This window comes from Salminus brasiliensis, chromosome 7 (genome assembly GCF_030463535.1).
Source record: "Salminus brasiliensis chromosome 7, fSalBra1.hap2, whole genome shotgun sequence".
Classification (NCBI taxonomy): Eukaryota; Metazoa; Chordata; class Actinopteri; order Characiformes; family Bryconidae; genus Salminus; species Salminus brasiliensis.
The window spans coordinates 8534233-8552406 of record NC_132884.1 but is presented as its reverse complement, the minus strand read 5'-3'; the positions used below and the strand labels follow the sequence as shown (position 1 = coordinate 8552406).

General features: G+C 43.1%; 1 protein-coding gene across 1 annotated transcript; it reads left to right on the top strand.

The window, feature by feature from the left end:
• The first annotated feature begins 3586 nt into the window (after positions 1–3586).
• chpfb (chondroitin polymerizing factor b) lies at positions 3587–17718 on the top strand. The gene is made up of 4 exons (XM_072683717.1): positions 3587–3969; positions 7949–8516; positions 12873–13055; positions 13648–17718. The coding sequence occupies exons 1-4, from the start codon at positions 3647–3649 to the stop codon at positions 14908–14910; spliced, it is 2337 nt and encodes a 778-aa protein (XP_072539818.1). The 5' UTR covers positions 3587–3646; the 3' UTR covers positions 14911–17718.
• Positions 17719–18174: the final 456 nt, after the last annotated feature.

Here is an 18174-nt window from a genome sequence, read left to right as displayed (position 1 = left end):
AGGATAAGGAAGAACGGTACTGAATTAGCACATACTAAATCAAAGTAGTAGGTTTGTGCATTTGAGAATGTATATCTTTGGCATGTTTTGTTAGCTCTATATTGACTTTTTTCATTGTTATAATAATAATAATAATAATAATAATAATTATTATTATTATTATTATTATTATTATTATTATTCCTTTGTTAAAAAAAATTAAGAGTTCAAAATTAAATATGGAGCTAACAGAACACGGCAAAAACATACATTTTCAAATGCACAAACCTACTACCTACTACAAGTAAGCCAGCTAATAATTATATATATATATATAAAGGGTGTCTTAAACTTAAGAAATCACCCATCTAAATAGAAAATGGTTTGGCTGACAGTGATCAGTGATCCAATTTTTTTTTTTTAAAGGACACATGGCCTACCAGTTTCCTCTTTAGCTACAGCTTGTGTCTAAAATTAGACCACCATTTGTGTTTTCATTTTATATGGGTGCTTCCTTACTTTTGAGACATGCTGTATGTCTGTAACACGTTTCCACTGCTCCAGTGTCCAGTTGCAGTGGGTTTTACCCCACTCCATCCAATGCTGGGCATTGTGCTGAGTGATGTAAGGCTTGCATACAGCTGCTGGGCCATGGAAACTCATGCCATAAAGCTCCCGGTGTACAGATTTTGCTATGATGTTAATGGCAGATGAGGTTTGAAGCTCTGCAGGTATTGACTCAGCAGAGCGTTGGGAACTTTTATGCACTATTCGCTGAGCTCAGCACTCTGGAACTCCTCTCTGTAACTTTACGCCACCTTTCACTTTGTGGCCGAGATGCTGTAGTTCCTGAAAGCTTCCACTTTTCAATAATACCACTCACCTCACAGTTGATGGTGGAATATCTAGGACAGAAGACATTTCAACAATCTATTACTTGCAGTGGTGGCATGCTATTATAGAACCACACCGGAATTCAGTGTGCTCTTTAGAACCACCCATTCTTTCACTAATGTGTGTAAAGGCAGACTGCATGGCTAGGTGCTGTTTCAATGGGACTAAATGAAACACCTCAATTCAGTGACTAAGATGTTATATATATATATATATATATATATATATATATATATATATATATATATATATATATATATATATATATATATATATACATATGTACTGCCTTCCTCCTAAGCTCCTCCTGTAAAGGATATGATGTTAATATGAGAATACCACCCCAGCTCTAACTATGATTATCTCGATGAAAATTCAATGGAGTTCTGTCGCCTTCATGTCTGGACCAGTTCCCTTTGTCTGTGGTGGTTTAAGTTGATTACATTGTCTGGACAAACAGCGAGAGCTGTTGCGGCTCTTCCTGCTTTTCTTTGTCATATGCTAAATACGCCAAATGGTCTCCCCACCATGCTTTGGACCTTTTATTATGATAATGATGCTGTTGAGTGCAGCGAGGTCAGTCAGCCACCTCAAGTCTACTCAAGTAATTACGCAACCATGACAACCAATCAACTAATTTCTTATTTTTAGGACTATCTTATCTGGTAGAGAGAGAGAGTGTGTGTTCAATGTGATGCTTGCTTGACCGTTTAAGAAGGTGCGTGTAAAACAGCATGTATAACTATGCATCTTCCAAAACAAACCAGGTGTGTGTGTGTGTGTGTGTGGTGGGAGTGATGTGGATGTACATGAAGGAGACTGCTCATTGGACTACGAGAAGATTGGTAGCTCCGCTCCTTGTGTTGTTTCTGAAGCGGTATTTTAAAATTGGATAATAAGAAGCAGGCTTTGACTAGTAGCGTGTGTGTGTGTGTGTGTGTGTGTGAGAGAGAGAGAGAGAAAGAAAAAGAGAGTGAACATGTGTAAAATACAGTTAGGAATAAAATAAAGGATTCTACTGACATGAAGAACATATCCTTCAGAGTCACTGATCAAGATAAGGCTGTCTTTCATGACCAGTGCTCACGACCTGTAGCCTAAGGCCTGGTCATAAAAGTTTCCACTGTGTAGTTTAACATGTAACTATTTAACATCAGCAACTTCAGTCCTCCGTCATATTATTATCTAGAGGCCAGCAGACTAAATCCCAATCCATCATCGGTATGAATCACTTCTTTGTGATGTTCAGCTGCATGTTTTGGAGTGTTTTTGAAAAGTGTGCTCACTTCAGGCGGAATTCCTCAAAACCACACAGGGGTGCATTCACGTCTCATTGTGACAGATGGCCCCGTGCTGCCTTGAGGCAAACCATAAGCTTTCCAGCTGCCTTCCTGGATCCTCTCCTCAGGCGAACAACTATATTCGCTTTCTCTAAAATTACAGCACTAAACGCAGCCCCCTCACTGCTTTGCATTGGGCTGCAGCTCAAGATAAAGCTACATCACAAGGCTGGAGTGGCACAAGAACAGTTTGCTGTCTTCAGAGCTGTGGAAATACAGAGGGTCAGATCTGAGCCATAGATCTGGTCATAGATCAGGTGGGTCACTCTGCCATTACAGTGGGAAATGGGGTCCATGTGTTTAATTTAAGTAAGTAAAACGCTTATATTGGTGTGGCCTAAAGTTAGAGAAGTGAGCTTGGGCCCAGAAGGTCACAGGTTTGATCCCTCCGACCAGCAGGAAATGTGAAATAACTGATAAATCCCACTTTGTTAAAGCAACATTATGCAGATTGTACCTTACAATTACACAACAATAATTTTAACTTTATGCTCTTGCATTATTAAGTTATAACTATAACATCAATAATTAATACATTCAGCTACTTTAAGTTACACTCACTGTTGACACAGATGTGCAAATGCACATACACAGCTTGTCTAGTCCTTGTAGAAAAGGATTGCCAATAGAATAGGACTCAGATAAACATAAACTATTTATGCCCCCAGAACTGAGCTGTGGAGCAGTTAAAATGATGGATGGTGCTCCACACATAAGTTGGGGAGCTGGGGATAAGATGGGATGGTGATCATCCAACCTCACTAATGCTCTTCTCGCTAAAATCAATCAAATCCTTACAGCAATGCTCCAGGAACTTCCACAGACAGTAGAGACAAAGCGTAACCTCTTTTAATACCCATGATTTTGGAAGAAACAATGAATGAGGAGGTGTCCCAATACTTTTGTATATACAGTGTACATTAAATTTAGAGACTTAGAGACACACATGAAACAGAATTTCTTCAGTCATTTTGCAGGAAATGAGGACATTACGTAAGGGATTTTCACTGCCAAGTTAGTTTAAGGGTTCCTTTAATTTAGTTTTTTAAATATTTTTAAAATTGTCCTTGTTTTTAATATATGTATTATTATATTTCTGTTAGTGTAGAAAATATGCATTTTTAATAAAATAAAATAAATCAGTCAATCCGTTAAGTTGATGTCTACAGAAACGTGGCCTTTGCTGTGGCGTTCGTGTGTCCAATAGTACTTGAAGCAGAGAATAGTGCGCTCGACAACTTGTGTGTAGTGTGTAGTGTAAGTGTGCACTGCTTGATTTAGGACGGGAACGTACTTTCGTCAGACGCCAGCGCACATGGCGTGGCGTCAAGGGGGAGGCGGAGCCGCGGACGGTGACACGTCAGAGGGCAGCCGAGCGAGTCTGTCTAACGCGCAGGGGAACGAGCTTCGTGTCTCGGGCGTCTCGCCGAAGCATGAGGCTGTCGATGCTGATCGCGCTGGTGCGGCCCATGGGGCCGGTGATCGTGGGCATCTCACTGGGCTTCACGCTCAGCCTGTTGAGCGTCACATGGGTGGAAGAGTCGTGCGACGGCGGCGGCAGCGGAGGCGCCTTCGGGGCTACCGAGGGGATGCTGCTGCTAATGGCCCAGGCGGGGAGTCTGAAGGGGGCCCGCAAGCCCAACTCCATAGCCACTGGAACGCAGGAGCACGGCGACGCCGGAGGAGAAGACTTCGAGCCTCGCATAGTCCCATACAACAAGCCGGCCCAGCAGGGTCCTCCTAAGAAAGTTTTCAGGTGAGTTAGAAAAACGAGGCGCCTCCTCCCCCTCGTCCTCCACACCTCGGGTTTGTGGTTCTGTTTAGTTCTTTATTTGGTTTCGTCCACACCCGTCTGCCCGGCAGCCAAAGCCTGAGCCCACGACTGTTCTCTGTCTGTCTCTCTGTGCGTCTGTCTGTCTGTCTGTCTGTCTGTCTCTCTGTCTGTCTCCTTTATTGTTTTGTGCTGTTCCCCTGCGCCTGGAGTTCTTATGAACCTTTTACCAGCACCACCAAACCACGCATTTCCCCTGTGCTGTGATTTTAAAGGGACATTCCACTGACACTGACAAAATCCCTATACAATTAAAGGATAAAATGACAACTAAGGAATGAAGAAAATGCCAGTGTGAGATGCTTTGTTCTTGAGAAACTTGGTGTGCAATTTTTTTTACAGTGGTAGTAAATGGAACCAGACATCTAAAGCTTTTAACATGTTTAAAAGCTAAAGTTCATTTTAATTTATTAGATTAAATGGTTACAAAAGCCTTTTCACCTTAGTTTTGTGATACAATTTTGGCTACACACAATTATCACCATTAAATATATGAACTAAGTTTATGGGATGTTGGGATAGTCCTTATTTAGTCACTTAGCATTTAGCACTCTTAAATCCAATGCCAAGTCTAGAGTTTACAAGTTTGGCATATAATGAAAATATATGTATATTTTTAGCTTTAAACAAAACATTTCAAAGTGGTTTGATGTGAAATGTGTCACTTTAAGGAAAAAAACGTTTAGGTTATTTTAGGGAAAAGTATGTTTTGAAGAATAGTTCATTGATTATGGTCATTCAGAGCTATAGAATTGAAAGGCAATCTAAAAGAGACGTTTTGAGGTACTCTACAAGAAAATCCATGTATATATGTATTAACATAAGTGAGACACAGTGTAAAGAGTGAAAGGGAGTGTAAAAGCTTCACCAGGTTACACAGAAACTTGACCTAGGTGAGTAACAGTATACTGAAGCCATGGTTTGGTTTGTATGAACTAATCTGGATTGAGTTTTTTTACTGCAAGTTATACTTTGTTCCATCTAGTGACATCTAGTCCCCCCTGTGGTAGCTAATACAGCCTGTAATGTGCATGTACATTGTGTATACACACACATTCTACAACACTGACACGAGATATCGATAACAGGGTTGTGGGTTCGATTCCCGGGCTCGGCAAGCTGCCACTGTTGGGCCCTTGAGCAAGGCCCTTTACCCTCTCTGCTCCCCGGGCGCTGGAGTTGGCTGCCCACCGCTCTGTGTGTGTGTGTGTGTGTGTACTCACTGCCCCTAACACATGTGTGTGTGTGAGTGTGTGTTCACTACCAGATGGGTTAAATGCGGAGGACACATTTCGCTGTACAGTCCACACTGTACAGTGACAAATACGTGCACCTTTACCTTTACCTTTTTTTACATTGTCCTCGTTCAGTCTGTCAAAATTTCACGGGTTGAAATGAGCTATTATAAAAAATCAGAAAGTCGCTGAAATACTTGATTATTTTCAGCCATTTCCCTTAAAAACAGAACAGCGAGAAATAAAGAATAAGAACTGATTACGAAACAAGTGTGAAAGGGGGGGCAAACAAGACTACAGTTACCATAGCTATACTCTTAAACCACTACAGTTCCCACAATACCATGCAAATACAATGTTTTTGAATGGTATGCATGCTTTGAAAGAACCATATTTACTCTAATAGCATGTACTGTGTGTTCTCCAAATCAGTACAAGGGATGGTGGAGCCAGTGTCGCTCTGTACACAGTGTGACTGATCTCTGGTTGCTCTACAGTGAGCCATTTCACACCAAAACACTCTGAATTATGCGATTAACTTGCGCCCCAATTTTGAAAAATCTGCAAAATTCCCATTTAAATCCTTTTAACTCCAGAGACGTTCATGCTCCTGTTCATAAAAGCGCAGCCTCTTGCTATAGAGTAAGGTGTTATGGTCTCCTTCTCCAGCGTCCACGTTGCATTCTTTGTGCAGAGATTGTGAGGGACCGTTTGAATAAGCAGCACTGGTGCAGGGGAACCACGTGACCATTCCATTCCCACTCCCAGTAGCAGACAACCCCATGATCCTTATCCTTGTTTCTCTCACGCACCGGCGTTCTAATGGTGTCATTGGGTCACATTAAGCCAGCTGTCAGTCATGGCTCAGGGGTTTAGCAGCGGAAACCTCCGACATGTGGTCTAAATATTGGGCTCTGGAGCTCAAGTCAGTAGGGCTTAAACAATCATTTTGAGCAAGATCAGGCGGGAAAACTTCTCTAGGAGAAATCTGAGACATCTTTGAGGAAGAGTTGTTTTGCTAGTTATGTGACTCATGCTTAAAAGGAAAGGCTCATGTGTAGAAAGAGTGGGAATACTGTTTGTGGAACCTGTCTAAACAAGATAAAATTCCTTAAATGCAAATCAGTGTGCTTCATCATGATTGTTACAGGTCCTTAAATGTGTATTAAAGGGCCCATACTCTACATTTTTCTTGTACTTTATTTTTTCCCTGAATTATGTTTTTCTAGGTTTATGCAGCAAAAAACACCGAAATTAATTTTTACAGCTATTTTCCAGCCTTTTCATTATCATTTCTGTAGCTTTAAGACTAAAAAAAAAAAAAAAGAAAAAAAGACAAGGATCACCAAAACAAACTAATGAGACAAAAATAAAGTCTGGGACTTAAAGGCCCAATAAAGGCCTAAAGGCCCAATAGATCTGTTACAGATCTGTGAAAGTAAAAAGTACAGTGAACAATTGCTTGTTGACTAGTCCTGCTCCCATGAACTGCTTGCTTTAGGTTCTTCCACATCATTTGTGTTGGATTAAGGTCAGGACTTTGGCCATTCCAAAACATTACCTTAATTCTTCTTTAACCATACTTTGATAGAATGACTTATGTGCTTAGAGTCATTGTCTTGCTGCATGGCCCGCATTCTTCATTCTTCATGGACAGAACGTTTTCCTATAGAATTTGCTGATATAATTCAGAATTCATTGTTCCTTTAATGACTGCAAGCCGCCCTGGCCCAGATGCAGCAAAACAGACCCAAACCATAAAACTACCACCACCATGTTTCACAGATGGGATAAGGTTTTATGCTGTAATGCAGTGTTTTCCTTTCTCCAAACATAACACTTCATTTAAAAAAATATCTATTTTGGTCTCCTCCAACCACAAAACATTGTTCCAATAGCGTTCTGGCTTTCTACTTGCAATCCTGCCATGAACACCATTGTTGTTCACTGTTCTCCAGATGGTGAACGCTGAACAAGGCCTTTTGTTGCTTAGAAGTGACCTTGTGGACTATTACACACTGCTTTTGGCGTGATCTTTGTTAGTGGATCACTCCTGGGGAGGGTGATAATGGTCTTGAAACATCACACATGCGCACACACTTGATTGTTGTCCCATTGATTGAAAACACCTGACTCTAATTTCATCTTCAAATTATCTGTAAAAGTTCACATACATATGCCATTCACAGATATGTTAAGATACTTGTGGAGAAATCTGATGAAGTTTTAGGTCACATGTATGCAGACTTTTTCTAACTAAACTGAACTAAAATTCTAAATGGTTCAAAAACCACCAAAAAAGCACCACTATAGATGCATGATGTATTTATGACATGTATTAATTTTTAACTAGCTATTTTGCAGCTTGGTGTCTATATATGGACTGTATTGACTTGGGATGAGGTAGGGTGGTGATCATCCAACAACCTGACATCACTAACACTTCTCACAGCAATGCTCCGAAATCTAGTAGAAAGCCTTCCCTGGACAGTTACTTCAGCAAAAGCTTGTGAATCTCTTTTTCTTTTTGGTGTCCCAAAACTTTACCATATTGTGTATGTTTATATTTTTCCCAAAAGTGCTCCCCTTTAAATTAACTGCTTCAGAGATGAGCAGTATTGGCCTTCTATAACTTCTATATGACGGTACTTTCCTTTGAATCCTTTCAGGGCCAAGTATGCCAGCACGGAGCTGGGCATCCATGAGCGTCTCTTCGTAGCAGTCATGACCTCCAAGAACAGCTTGAGCACGCTGGCGGTGGCCGCCAACCGTACCCTGAACCACCACCTGGACGGCCGGCTCATCTTCTTTACCGGCACGCGCAACCGCAAGGTCCCGCACGGAATGTTCGTGGTTGCCCATGGCGAAGAACGTCCGGTGCCAAGCATGTTCCAGACCCTGCGCTACCTCTTCGAGCACCACGTTACCGAGTACGATTGGTTCTACTTTCTCCAGGATGACACCTACACCCAGCCTGACAGGTTGAAGACGCTGGTGGACCACTTGAGCATGAACCACAAGCTGTATATGGGCCGCCCAGGGGAGTTCATCGGAGGTGAAGTCCAGGGAAGGTACTGCCAAGGCGGTTCAGGGTTTCTCCTATCCAGGGCCTTGCTGCTGAAGCTCCAGCCCTTCCTGGAGCAGTGCCGGACAGACATTGTGAGCGTCAGGCCTGATGAGTGGCTGGGGCGCTGCATCATTGATTACGCTGGCAGCAGTTGTGTGGAGAAACATGAGGTAGGATGGGCTTGATTAGTGGGGTCTCAATTAATGTTCTCTCTTAACTCTGTTAACTCTCATCCCTCTAACTAGCTAGGACTCCCCTGTCACATGGTTCCCCAACAATTCAAAGGTGTCAGGACTAGTATATAGGTCCTTCAAAGCTGGTTCAGTGGAACCCTGAAACAACAAGGCTGTGTATACTGTCCTGGACCGCTGGCCACAGATGGGGTCAAACCTACCTAGTCGGTCCACCTTGTAGACGTAAAGACGGTGACCGTCATCTATTACCGCACAGCAGATTATATATTTCTGGTTGGTGGACAATTCTTAGGCCAGCGTGTGTTTAAAAACTCCAGCAGCACTGCTGTATCTAATCCACCCGTACCAGCGTAACACACGCTAACGCACCACCACCATGTCAGTGTTGCTGCACTGCTGAGAAATGACCCACCACCGAAATACTACCTGCTCTGTGGTTGAGGAACAGGGTGAAAGGAGGCTACATATGGACTACAAACTGTAATTATAGAACTACAAAGTGCTCCTGTATGGGAAGTGGAACTGATCTAATGGGCTGAGTTCATTCCAAACCAGGGGTGGCCATAATATTCAGATATGACTGTGTGTATCTGTCAGTATATTGAATCGTATCTGTCATGAGGCGTATCAGATTGCCTGGTTCCTGCCAGTACACAGCCCTAGTTGACATGTGAAGACAAGGTGCACATTCAGGCTCTCCATACTTTTTTGGTGATGAAAAATGTTGTACTGAGACCCCGTTTTAAATTTTGTAGATTGTGTTTTTAATGTTGGCTCTGCAAACTGAATTGGAGTGTGCTAGCAAGTGTAGGCTGAATAAAGTGCTTGCCTTTTTTTTTTTTTTTTTTTTTTTTTTGGGGCCTGCTCTGGCCAAACCAATTACTGCCGCCCTCACAATTCATTCTGGTCATGAGACTCGAATTAGCCATGACTAAAGTAGCATCAGACAGACCTGAGTAGGACGAGTATGCCTACTGCCTATAAGCTGACATAGATCTCCCTGCCCAGCTCCAGAAGCAGAGCCGTGCGGATGAAGCAAACTTTTCACGTTGCTGGTTTCCCTGTGAGGGCCGTGTTTATGTTGGTCACAAGTGATTTCATTTTTCAGCTCTGGCTCTCGGGTGTCAGCAGGAAACCACATTACCCAGGAGTCTTCACCTCCTATGAGAGGGTGCCCTGTTTCGTGTCGAGATGCATATGGGGGCTAAGAGCGATATGTGATCCGGGTGATCTACGTGTGCCGTGTTTGGGGCTTCAGTCCCAGTTTCTGATACAGATGCGCAAGCTAACACGTAGCCGTGGGATTGCGAAACTCTTTCAAATTGCATTTCCACACATTGAGTCAGAGCCTTGTGTGCGCTGGACGTGTCACAAGGCGCATTGCGCTGAGTGTTTGTTGCATGCTGTTTACAGGGTGGTGTGTTAAGTGGGATTTGACAGTTTGAGTTGTGTTGGCTGGTTCTTCAAAGGATTATACTGACTCCACTGCCTTTGCATGTGGATCCTCTAAATAGCACTAGATTCGACTTATGCTCTTAAAAATAAAGTTGCCAAAAAGGGAGTGATGCCATTATTTTGTTCCCCCTAAGAACCTTTTATATGTTTAAAAAAAAACAAAGCTCTACAATGTAAAGGTTCTGTACCAGTTAAAGAACCTCTCCTAGAACCGCCCCTCCACGCTAAGAACCTGACCTAGATGAGACCTGTTTTCTGCTAGGTTGTTACTCTGGTTTCCTAAGTAGTTGATGGAAGGGTTACAATAGTGTTGCTGGTTTGTTGCTTAGGTGTTTTTGCTAGGTGGCTAATTGGCGGTTTCTGTGGTATCCTAAGTGGTTATATGTTGTTTCTAGATATTTGCTATGGAATTGCTTTGTGGTTTCCTGGGTTTGCTGAGGTGAAACCTGTTTTTTGCTTGGTGGTTTCCGTGGTTATACCAGGTGGTTGCTAAGTTCCTAAGTAGTCGCTAGGTGGTTACAATAATGTTGCTGGTTTGTTGCTAAGTGGATAACATGGCAGTTTCTATGTATCAGTACAGCATCCTGACTGGTTCTATGGGTATGCTTGGTGGCTGCTATGGAATTGCTTTGCAGTTTCCAGGGTGCTGCTAGGTGTGTGGGTGTTAACCACAGTATTTGAATCATTGTGACACAAGAAGGGTGCACAAACTTTGAAACCCTGTTGACATGTTCAAAACTGTGGGACATGGAAATCTTGCAGAGAATTATGAATTAGACAAATAATAATTTTTTCAGTCTAGCAACACCATAGCAACCACCTAGCAACAACACAGCAAACAAAGAAAATGCACTTTAACACTGAATTTGCTGTCCCCAACCCTGTTGTCATGGAGTTATTGACCTACATAACAGGGAAAAATGGTGTACACAGGAATTGCATGTCAACGCATTGAATTTGCAGACCCCAGCCCTATTAAACTTGTTGATCCCAGACGAACTCTCCCAATGCAAAATCCCTGCCTTTTGTTTGCAGGGACAGCTGTCAATCTCCTCAATTTCAGCCAAGCTGATCTTACCCCAAACAGTTCAAAACTTGTTTAGTCTACAGACCATGACGCAAATTCGGTGAACCGAACTCAAGCGTCGGCTTGTTTTTGGTTTCCAACCCCTTGCAGAGGTTTTGGATCTAAAACTGAGCTTGTGAGTTGGATTACCATACCTGACTGGCCGGCTCCTGGTGAGAAGCTGCCCGAAGCGAATGGACTTCCTGCTCTCTTGCCTGCCGGGAGTTGTTAAGTTAATTAGGGTGATTAGGACGAGACGTTTAAAGTGGCATTACTGCTATCTCCAGGGGTTTACTGGCCTGGGGCGGCCATAAACCAACAACGAGATTTGGTCTGTTGGGTCTTAAGGACCTGTAATTTAACAGATTGTTGCCATCAAACGAAGGTCTTTTTATTTTTGTTTTACACCATTTCTTTTGCATTCATGAACATTGCATGACAAATGAAGCAAAATACCTTTTGAAAAAGCAAACTCTTAATGTTTTAAGGTAATGTGCTAAAGAAACTGTGACGTAATAAGTGTGGTAGGTTGAATGCTATGCTATAGGTAGGTTATGCTGTTTGATTGGGGTTTTGTTAGGGCACGGTCATTTGCTGTTACTACAAACAGTGCAACTAAAGGACAGGGGTGCAGTCAAACAGGGGATTGATTTGCCCTTCTAGCTGTCTTACAAGAACTTCTCTCTTGGTCTTCCAGACCTCAACCTGTCGTACTTCTTTACTGCTATTTCTTAATTACATTTCCGAACTGGAGGAAACAGCCTAAAACTACCTAAAACCAAGGTGCCCATGGCTGCTGACTGTTGGGACAAGGCTGGAGTAGTCAGTAATATGACTCTTTGAAATTTGCATCACCTGCCTTTTCTAATGCTTGTGGCGAAGTCAAAGTCCTAACAAGCTTATTAAAGTCTGAGTGTTTTCACACCTGCAAGTCTGAGTTTTGGTTTCACGCTGCAGTTTAGCGAGTGTACTGAAGAACTTCGCTACATCCCGTTGTTATCACATTCATGGGCTGCGTCTCCTTACGCTTGCCATTAATTGGTTCATAAAAGGGCGTGTGTCTGACTCCATTTGTGGTGTCAATTCGACAATTTGCCTTTCCGGGACTCGTGCCAGAATCTGACTCCTTTTGTGTGCATGTTCACACGCAGCAGAATGAGCATAACAGATTGCCCTTGGATTCCTTTTAATGTTTATAAATAGGGGTACATCTACAGTTACTGCAGAAATATGAATCACAAGTGTAGTGTGATGCGTCCATACGAGTCGGATGTCAGCACAAAGGTGCTTAGTTTTCTTCTGTTTGTTTGTTTGTTTGTTTGTTTAATTGGTGATGATAGCCCACCTCAACGTTCTGCAATTAGTCTGAACCATCCAAAAAAGTGTTTTCACACTGCAAACAAACTGAGTCATGGTTGAGTTGATTCGGACCAAGACCGCCTCTGTTGGTTGACCAGATTTTTGAACAGGGCCGTGGTTCACAGTGCCCTTAACACCTTGTTCTGGTTCAGACCAAATTGGACCAAACAAGATAAGTGTAAAAGCACTCTGAGACTTTACTAAAAGTGATCTGAGAGCTCACAAATCTTGCCTAAACTTTTACAGTGTTTGCTTTTCTTTTTTTCACTGTAAAATTGAAATGTTAAAAAGAATGATTCATGAGATCAGATCGTCTTCTATTCGCTTGACTGTTTACAGTAACTCGTGACCAGAAGTGTCCAAAGTTTTGTATGCCTCTGCCAAAGGATTGACCACAGCCCTGAACAGTATTTCAATGAATATATGTATTTGGGTGTGTTTTTGTGTCACAGGGGCTTCATTATAATTACTTCAAAATGGAGAACAGCATGGACCTCAGTGGAGAGGAGAGCCTTGAGTTCCAAAATGCTCTCTCAGTCCATCCAGTGAGCAGCCCAGAGCAGATGTATTATCTACACAGATACTTCACTGAGAAAGAGCTGCAGAAGACATATGAGGAGATCAAGAAACTGCAGGTGAGAAAGTCTAGCTCTCTCCAACCCCCCCCCCTTGTCCCAAGCTCCATCTCTCTTGACTCCTGACTGCTTTTTTTTTTTTTTTTTTTCTTACTCCCTCCTACATTCCTCACACTCAATTTACTTACATGCCCTTACCCAGTCACTCAATCTCTCTCTCTCATTCTTGTATCTTTTTACACTTGAGTAGAAAATGTACAGAACATATTGCACAGGGGTCTTTTATTCTGGTTCTGGAAGGGCTGTTGTCCAGCACAGCACTTCTTGCTCTAGCACAGTTTGCTTATTTATCTGCTCTAACAGACCTTCAGACCCACTGGCATTTAACAAGTGAGTTGAATTAGGTGTGTGTGAGCAGAAAAATGTTAAACAAGAACATCAGCAAAACCCCTGATTTAGCAGGTGGCTTATTCCAATTGTTGGTGCCTAGTTTGTAGCTGTGTGACCCTGTAGACAAAACCCCATCTGGCTGATTGACTTGAGTTTTTCTGTTCTAGATGATCATTTTCAACATTTCAACAGTTCCAGTAGGGCCATATTCAGTAATGCCTTAGTTACTCTGATAATTATGAGATGTTTGTGTTTGCCCCAGGCGGAGATAAAGAACATTAGTCACTTGGCAGTGGACGGGAACAGAAGTGCTGTTTGGCCCATCGGCATTCCGCCACCGTTTCAGCCCAAGAGTCGATTCGAGGTGCTGCGCTGGGACTACTTCACCGAGGAGCAGCTGTACTCCTGTGCCGACGGTGCCCCCAAGTGCCAAGTAAATGGGGCAGACCGCGAGGATGTGGCCAGCGTCATCCAGGTGGCTGTAGCAGAACTCAATAAGAAGTACTCGCCCATGCTACGACTAAGCGCTCCACGGCTAGTCAACGGATACCGCCGTTTTGATCCGACACGAGGCATGGAGTACACGCTAGACTTGCAGCTTCAGGCCACGACTGAATCAGGCTACGGGCAAGCCATTGAGCGTCGCGTCCACCTCGTGCGGCCTCTTAGCCAGGTGGAGATCATCCCCATGCCCTATGTGACTGAGGCCACCCGAGTACATGTGGTCCTTCCTTTGACTAGCGCTAATCGCCCCATAGCACTGCGCTTTCTGGACTTCTGCGCCTCCAACCTGTTTGAGCTGGGTGAGAACGCCGTCCTTACATTCCTGTTCTTGTATGAGCCTACCGAGGCCCAGAAGGTGGGCACCAGCGATGTGTTTGCGGAAGTGAAATCCAAGGTGACTGCTGTGGAGCGCCGCTACCCCAACGTGAAGATACCGTGGATCAGTGTTAAGACTGAGAACCCAGGCTTCTTGCGCGTCCTGGACATTGTCTCCAGGAAACACCCAGTGGATACTCTCTTCCTTGTAGCCACTGCTGACACCGTGCTCAACTCTGAGTTTCTGAACCGCTGCCGGATGAATGCAATCAGTGGCTGGCAGGTGTTTTTCCCCATTCATTTCCAAGACTTCGACCCTCGCGTGGCCTACCCAGACGGACCTGCCCCGGCTACCCCGGACCTGTTGCGCGACGCGGGACACTTTGACCGCTACAACTTTGAGGAAGCGTGCTTCTACAATGCTGACTACATGTCTGCTCGCACACGAATGACCGCCGACGCGCAGGAGAACGAGGAACTGCTGGAGAGCCTGGACATGTTTGACGTTTTTGTGCAATACTCGGGCCTGCACGTCTTCCGCGCTGTCGAGCCGGCTCTACGGCAGGCCTACCGCAACAGGACCTGCGACCCACAGCTTAGCGAAGACATGTTCCATCGCTGCCTCCAGAGCACCCATGAGGGCATAGGCTCTCGATCCCAGCTAGCCATGCTGATGTTCGAGCAAGAGCAAGGCAACAGCACTTGAGCTGTTGTGCAAGACTTCACGACACGGGGAATCTGGGACTGGCTCTTGGCTAGCGAGAATCTCTGCTACAAAATTTCTACAAATCGTCAAACAGTAAAGAAAGGCATTCTTTAAGCAAGCCGCTGCTCACCCAATCGATGAGCAGGTTGGAAACCTGCATTTGAGGGACTGCTGCAGTTTGTGCGAGGGTGTGTGTGTGAGAAAAGTAATGTTTCGGAAGAGTTCTAGTGGAGGAGCTTCTCCATGGTTTGCTTCGTCACCCTGACAGCGGCAAGAGGAATCATGGAACGAAAAGAAAATGTTTACAGCAAAACCAGAGACCTCATGAAGGGTGGAAGCATTGGGATCCTTGAATTTCCATAACTCCAGTGTTTCTCGAGTCCACCCACATTAGAAATGTATTCCTGTCCCACACCCACACTTCCTTTTCCCGCTTTCTGCGCTAGTTGGGGAGCATCCTGCGGAGTATAGCCTGTGTGTGCCTTTCAGACATTATCCTTCCCTCCTTCACTGCTTCATGGTTCCATGTATTTCCCGACTTGTATAGAATCTATGAATCTACAACAACTGTTTTTGAGTGCAGCACTCTGAATTTGTCCATTTGTGTGTGTGAGTGTGTGCGCGTGTGTGTGTGCAAACCTCACTCACTTGACTTCAACATAAAGGCACCGAACACATCATAAATACTTTACGAGGATTTGAAGGTATACATGTGTATGTGCTGGGAGTGGCTCCAGATGGCCTCTGTGGTTCTGACATACTGATGCTGAATGAGATTAATTCTATTATGTAGTGCAGTATATATTGAAAAACCAAATACCTACAATTTGTGTGTGTGTGTGTGTGTGTGTGTGTGTGTGTGTGTGTGTGTGTGTGTGTGTGTGCGCGCGTGTGTGCGCGCGTGCGTGCGTGCGCTGGATGCAGTATGTAGATACTGCTGCTGTTTGGATGGAGAGGACCTTTTTATTTTTCTAGGACTGACGATGCTGGTGTTAACAGCTGACAGACTCTGTACATACAGAAGGTTAAGTGGGAGTGTTCACTGTTATTTAACAACAACAATACAGTTTGTGCAATATCAAGACCAAATTCTCAGTTTATAGAATCAGTAGCCTACTTTATGTGCAATACAAAGTTTATGGTAATGAAATGTTAGAATCTACGTGTTTGATGCTAATTTAAGATTTTTTCTATAAGGTTACTATTTAGGGTTCCCCAGGTCATCTTGTGCAAAGGTGGGTGGGAGAGCAAAAACAGCCTCTGTAGCTAATTTAACACGGCAATATTTTTTGCTCATTGCAATTTAGACTATGATATTACATCAGATTTGATTCGACAGTCCCAGATCTTGATTAATAAATCATGTTTGACTGTCATCAGATAAACTAGGAACTGACAAATGAATCACATTTCCGAGAAATTGTGAAGGGTGGTGGTGCACTGTTCCACAATCTTCATTAAACACTCATGAGAAAAAAACTGTGACACTGCCACAGAACTCCGTGTTTCCTACATAACATCTTGGATGAGCTATGAAAACAAGTGTTTCGGACAAACCATATGCAGGATAACATAACTACAGGCCTTCTGTAATGAAGAATAGAGATTTTTTTCCAACTACAAGAAATTTAAATGCATTTTTTGCTGCAGTGTTTGCAGCCAACAGGGGTTCTACTCCATAAGGTGTTCAAACATGTTGCTGTTTTTCTTTTTTAAAATATTTTAAAGGACAGAGTAACTGTGCATTAGGATTTGCTGACCATATAAGACCTTATTCACCAACCATTCTTCCATAAAACCACAACCACTTCATAAAATCCATTTACACTGTTTTTCAAGAATGCAGCCTGTACTTTTGTTGGGTCAGAAATGCAATGCACAAATGCAATAAAACGCACAGCAGCCCAGCATCACCTCAGCATTCAGCTCCTTTATAGTGCAATCCTCACATACTGGCCTACACATCACTACTTGAGCTACTTTTGAGGCCCATTATCAATGAAGTAACTACTAAGAAATAATAGTTGGTCTTTTCAACACACATCTCATTCATCCTCAGCACACAAACCTGATTACTGGTCTTTTTCAAGGAGGCTCCATTGGTACAAACCCATCTTAAGTGCCACAGAACATGGGTCATAGCATTTTCCCCTGCCTTTGACTTCAATAGCTACATGATATGGGGTAGTGACGTTTTATTGTAAACTATAAGAATAATAATCATTTCAACATGGAAAAGCATGCCCAATTTGTAGAGGGTCATTTTGAGTCTGGAGGGCAGTTTGTTTGATAAGAATTATTTTATTTGTAATAAAAAGTAGAAATACATCATTCAACCAATGTGACTTGTTTTTGGAGTTCTGTTACTAGCCACAAGGTGTCAGTAAAGGCAAATACACAATTCCCAAGACTTCTCTTGCAAAGTTCCTCACGGTTTCCTCCAAGCAGACAGTGTGTTCATGCTGGTCTAAGACCAACTATCTATACTTTAATGGCGTATTACATATTTTCTGTAAAAAATGGTGGAAACTCTATAAACTGATTTCCCCTACTGATAAACAACACAGTTGTTAGGTGTGGTAGTTTGGAAGACAGTTCTTAGACATCTGAGGAAAATCTTTAAAGCTGTTTAACTGAGCAATAAGTATTCACTTGTTCAAAACAACATCAGCTTTAGAAGAAACACAGAGAAACAATACATACTACTGTGATCTGTGTTCCCAAGCTCTACGCAAGGAGGTGAGGTGAACTGCTGGTGGAACTGAATGTGAAAGTTGGCAACAAAATCAGGGGTCTGTGTTGTTCTTACCACCACACACTATATGTCCAAATGTCTGTGGACACCCTGTATAATGAATCCATTCCATCCAGCTACTTTAAGTTGCACTCAATGCTGACACAGATGTGCAAATGTATACTATTGGCACCATGCCTAACGCCAGCCGTTGGTTAGAGGGATGTAACGTGCCCCAGCATTGAGCTGTGGAGCAGTGGAAGAACTGCGTTCTCTGGAATGGTGGTGTTTCCTCCACTGTCCGACAGTAGAGACAGTTACTCCAACAAAAGCAGGATCAACTTTTTTTTTCATGAATGAGCAGGTGTCCCATTATTTTTGTCCATATAGTGTATCTTTAAAGGAAAAAAAAAACATTGTTTCAGACATCAGCCAATAGTTATGTATGTAGTTATGTATAATTAATGTAATATGTAATAACATAGCTTTTGGGGGCATTTTAGAGACATTGAGTGTTTTGGGCTCCTGGT

What these genes read in the sequence shown, in the direction of transcription:
- chpfb (XM_072683717.1), top strand. Translation starts at nt 3,647, where the DNA reads ATGAGGCTGTCGATGCTGATCGCGCTGGTGCGGCCCATGGGGCCGGTG. An exon ending in GTTGTGTGGAGAAACATGAG is followed by an intron (nt 8,517 to 12,872) that starts GTAGGATGGGCT and finishes TTTGTGTCACAG; the next exon opens with GGGCTTCATTATAATTACTT. An exon ending in AGGAGATCAAGAAACTGCAG is followed by an intron (nt 13,056 to 13,647) that starts GTGAGAAAGTCT and finishes TGTTTGCCCCAG; the next exon opens with GCGGAGATAAAGAACATTAG.